Below are 4,513 nucleotides of genomic sequence, written 5' to 3'. Positions count from 1 at the left end.
TGCCCTTCTACCGATTCCCCGTCCAAATCCATCCCAAAGGTGAGGATTCATGGTTATGGTGTCTATGTTCGTCTTCTCTCAGTTCTAATAATGCAGAGTTAAAAGTAGTCACCAAGGGGAGGCGGCACCATGCGATACTACCACTGCTATGAGCAGGTATGGTCGTACCACACACCATATGGTGTCTATGTTTGGCTAGTTTGTCCCTTGATCGGTGCTTCATATGGTATGTTATTATCTTGTCAATTGACGTAATATTCACTCATAAATGGGTATTTCCCAATTAATGCACCAAATGTCCTTCCCCTCCAGGTACAAGGAGGAGGATACCCGTAGGCTCCAACATCACTAGCAACGACCCCGTCAAAGAATAAGGCATTCAGACAGAGGCCTCGCTACCTCTGACCTAGGGTAGGGGCTAGGCCACTACAAACCTTGGGAGACCAAGCGGAAACTCCGCTCGCATTCAAAAGTGGCAAACTGGACCCAGAGGAACAGAAGGACACAATGGTCTCCACGTCGCCATGTTGGACCGCCTGGGTCGATGTTGGCACTGCCACTAACACCGCAGTGAAAGCTCCGACAAGGCACAACATTGCCCGCACACCTCCGCATGACCCACCAACAGCAACACATAGGCACGCCGTCGCCGAGGGAGGGGAGAGGGGGAGGTGGGTGGCGGGGCGATCGGTAGGGTTTCCTTCCGAGTCGCTTGTAAGGCGATGCGGGGTGGGAGAGCTAACCACTTGTTTATCTCCTGCTTGCTTTTTTCCACTTTGTAGTTGCACTATAGTTGTCAAGAGCTTTGTTAATTTAAAGTGAGGAATGTAAAGCCTTGTATTGAAAAGTAAAAAACTTTACCCGTTCGAACAATAATCCACTTGGACTAATCCGCGTGAATTATTTCCAATAACCTATCTAAAGTTCACTTGATTCTAGTAGAAAGATGAAGAAAAATGGAAGAAAATAGCGAACTATGTTCTCCTCCTTTTGGTGCCGAGAGACAGTTGCACCTTAATCACCATGACGCAGCGGCTCATCACACACTCTGCATGATCCGTGAATCACCATGCTCTGTTTCTTCAGCCAACGCGAGCTTGGAATGTGATGGAGGAGGCAGCTTCGGTTTGCTGCTCGCCTCGTTGCTCTTCCCCCAGAGGACCAAGTAGAGCCCCACGACCACCAGCGCCGACCCGACCACGCTCCCGAGATGGAGCTGCTCGTGGAGCACCGTGACGTTGATCCCGGCGGCGATCATCTGGATGAGCGGCATGAACGCTGTGGTGAACACCGGCCCCCGCCGCTCCACGCACCACGACATGGCCAGGAACCCCAGCCCGGACCCCACCACCCCCACGAACAGCACCGTCACGGCCTTCAACGCCGTCCCGGGAAGCCAGACCTGGAGGGTCATCGCCTCCGTCGCGGCACCGACGGCGGCCATCTGCGCGGTGCTCAGCAGGAACATCCACGCCGTGCTGGAGTACAGAGCGGGGTACTTGGTGCCGATCTTGGACTGTAGTATGAACCACAGCGACCAGCTCGCCGAGCCGCCCAGCAGCGCCGCCGACCCAATCGCCCACCTCCACGCACCACCACCATGGGCACCGGCAGTAGCATGGTGGTCCGTCGTCGGCGCCCCCGTCAGGGCCGGGCCTTGGTAGAGCGCCATCAAAATCGCTCCGGCCAGCCCCACGGCCGTGCCCGTGAGCTTGGCTGCGCCAGAGCCGGTGGCCACGTCGAGCTTCTCGATCTTGAAGGGGAGCGCCAGCAGGAAGGTAAACATGGGGGTCATATTGATGAAGGCGCTCGCGAACGTCGCCGTCGTGTACCGCAAGCCAAAGAAGAATAACCACTGGGTCAGTGACGCTCTGCCATGCCATAGCCATGCATCAATTAGCATATGAAATTCAAGACTGATCAACACTTGCTACTCTTGCTATAGTTAAGCAAAAGAGATTAAGCTCTGCCAACACTTGGTGTAATTAAGCAAAATAGATTAATTACCCGAGCAAGGCACTCAAGAAGAGGTAGACGAAGATCTCTGTGGTCATCTTAGGCCTAGTCTTCCTACATATATATACATGAAAACCACATACAAATTAGCAAACTCAACATCAGAAACTAGTATCTTGTGAAAATATAAAAGCTTTCATTACTCCTGGTCTATATTTGCAACGACATAATTAGTGCTGAAACGAACCTCTCTTTGAAGTAGGCGATCGGGGCGAGGAAGAGCGTGGCGGTGAGCTGGCGGAGGACGATGAGGACGGTGGTGTGCATCCCTTCGTTAAAAGCCATCTTTGTCAGCGTGTTCATCACCGCGAACACGGTCACCACCGCCAACATCGTCACCATAGGTTTCCAATCCATTCTCCTCTCTTGATCAACACAATCAAGTTTACTAGCTCGATATATGGTGAGAGAGGCTTTGTCTTCCTTTTCGGAAAAAAGCTATTTGATGAGTGTGATACTAATTAACTAACTAAACTAGGTCCTGGATTTATAGCAAAAGATATACTAGTGGCAGGGCTATTTATGGCCTCCACTCATGCCCTGCAGACAATCTGTGGAGATCCATGTCTACAATATTCTACAATTTAACTAGTTAAATCAGCAGCACATCACTATTTGCTTTAACTTTGTGTGCAATATGTTCGGCCAGGCATGACTGGCATAGTGGCATTAGTTATCTAGTCGGGCCATCCAAAAGTTCTAATGAAACAAGACATTATCATCTAGCAACAGAAATGGAAGATTTTGTTCATCTTGCTAGCTTTAGAGGAATTAGCTAGCTAATTTAGGCCCTTCATTGATAGCATCAGACATGCTTGTAGTAATACTATTAATGGTACAATATTCTATAACTTGATTAACGAAATCAGTACAACAATATTTACTTTAATTTGTGTGCAGTGAAGAATAATATACCAATATGTGTTGGGCCATATGCATGCACGACTCGTATTAGAGCTAATCTAACAGGTACTCTAAATAGATATGCCCCAGACCCCATTTAGATGCGGCCCCTGATTTTTTTACTAGATTAGTAGGGTGCATTGCTTTGACAGATTTTATAGAAGTGTAGCCCCTATATTTCATTCTCTTCCATTTGTCTTATATACGTGCATACGAACTCCAATTTCACATTATAATAATCAAATTATTATGTTCTTATCTCACACAATTCTAAAATATTTCAAATTCGTACTTCTGAAATTTTCAAATTTGAACAAAAAAATTGTGTGCTCCAAGCCATGAATGACTGGCATACTAGACCGGTCATACAAAAGTAATGAAGGAAATTATCATCTACCAACAGAAATGTAAGGATTTGTGCATCTAACTATTAGCTTTCTACTAACTAGCAAGCTTACTTTGGTAACTTCAGACATGCTTGTGGCAAGGCTTTATGGCCTCCATTTTTTTAATCTAAAAAGGAGGGAAACCCCTCGGCTCTGGGTACGTTGATGCACTAGCCATATATTACTGCAAAGTATTAGATCATACAAGGAATAAATATATCCCGAGCTTAGAAGCTACGCCAACCACAATAGGGATTACATTTCACAATTATGCTGCAACAATCCTTTTACTAGGCCGTCATCCATGTCGGTTGGATAATCCTATGCTGCCATTTCCTAGTGGCTACACTTAAAGACCAAGGAATCTAGCACCCCCACACGCTACAATGAGGACCAAATACAAATCCAGTGGACAGCCATGAGGATTACGTACAAGAAGTTGGACGCTCTTTTTTTTGTTAAAGTAATTTTGTTATGAGAACTTAGAATAGCCCGGCATAAACATAAATGACAGACATCGAACAAAAATGAACCAATCTTGATTTTTAAAGTTAGCCTGAGCTTCCAAATAAATTTTGACAAAATCTATAATTAACCTTCACCAAGTTGGCATATATTGATTTGAGAGAAAACACCCAAAAGTATGGAGATTACACTAATACTCTTCTAGCTCGAGGATCAATACAAGCACATTTGTTGGTTGCGAGGCAGGGTTGCTTCCTTTAGGTACATGTGAATATCCATACATTTTAGGAAGCTTGTGATATTCCTGAAAAGAATTGACTACTACAGGTCCAGGTTTTTCTGCCAAAGTGGCGAACATAAATGGAGGTGTAGGCTAACTAGGTGGACTATTATTTGTAGACCCAAGGACTAAAATGACCTCAGAGTGGAGAATTTGTAGGTTAAAAAGAAAAGCATGCTGAGGAAGTGGCTCTTGAAGGTGCTACAAAATGAGGATGGTGTGTGTGGCAAGAATTGCTACAAAGTAAATATCTAAACACCTAAACACTGTCACGGGCAGTGGCGGGCCTAAACCAAAATTACCCCAAGGTCCACTTACTTGCCAAAGTATGTATAACTGTTTATCTGGGTGTTAAATAACTATAAGTATTCGATCTAACAGTGAAGTTTGTAGGGCGTCCTAGTGCCCCCTATCTAGCTAATGAGATAACATAGGTCCGCCCTAGTCACAGGTGGCTATCAAA

At 45.8% G+C, this 4,513-nt stretch overlaps 1 protein-coding gene across 1 annotated transcript; it reads right to left on the bottom strand.

Annotated features, from left to right (window-relative positions):
- Positions 1–840: 840 nt before the first annotated feature.
- On the bottom strand, positions 841–2,490 carry LOC123140690 (WAT1-related protein At3g30340). The gene is made up of 3 exons (XM_044559977.1): positions 2,204–2,490; positions 2,008–2,070; positions 841–1,871 (listed from the first exon to the last, which is right to left on the bottom strand). The coding sequence occupies exons 1-3, from the start codon at positions 2,371–2,373 to the stop codon at positions 1,040–1,042; spliced, it is 1,065 nt and encodes a 354-aa protein (XP_044415912.1). The 5' UTR covers positions 2,374–2,490; the 3' UTR covers positions 841–1,039.
- Positions 2,491–4,513: the final 2,023 nt, after the last annotated feature.

The sequence above is a fragment of the Triticum aestivum genome, chromosome 6D (genome assembly GCF_018294505.1).
Source record: "Triticum aestivum cultivar Chinese Spring chromosome 6D, IWGSC CS RefSeq v2.1, whole genome shotgun sequence".
NCBI lineage: Eukaryota > Viridiplantae > Streptophyta > Magnoliopsida > Poales > Poaceae > Triticum > Triticum aestivum.
The sequence above is the reverse complement of the archived record's forward strand: the minus strand, read 5'-3'. Positions and strand labels throughout refer to the sequence as shown.

Bases quoted from the DNA above. Each gene is read 5' to 3' on its own strand.
- LOC123140690 (XM_044559977.1), bottom strand. From the start codon at position 2,373: ATGGATTGGAAACCTATGGTGACGATGTTGGCGGTGGTGACCGTGTTC. The intron at 2,071-2,203 runs GTTCGTTTCAGC...ATATATATGTAG, and splicing joins ATCGCCTACTTCAAAGAGAG to GAAGACTAGGCCTAAGATGA. The intron at 1,872-2,007 runs GTAATTAATCTA...ATGGCATGGCAG, and splicing joins TTCTTGAGTGCCTTGCTCGG to AGCGTCACTGACCCAGTGGT.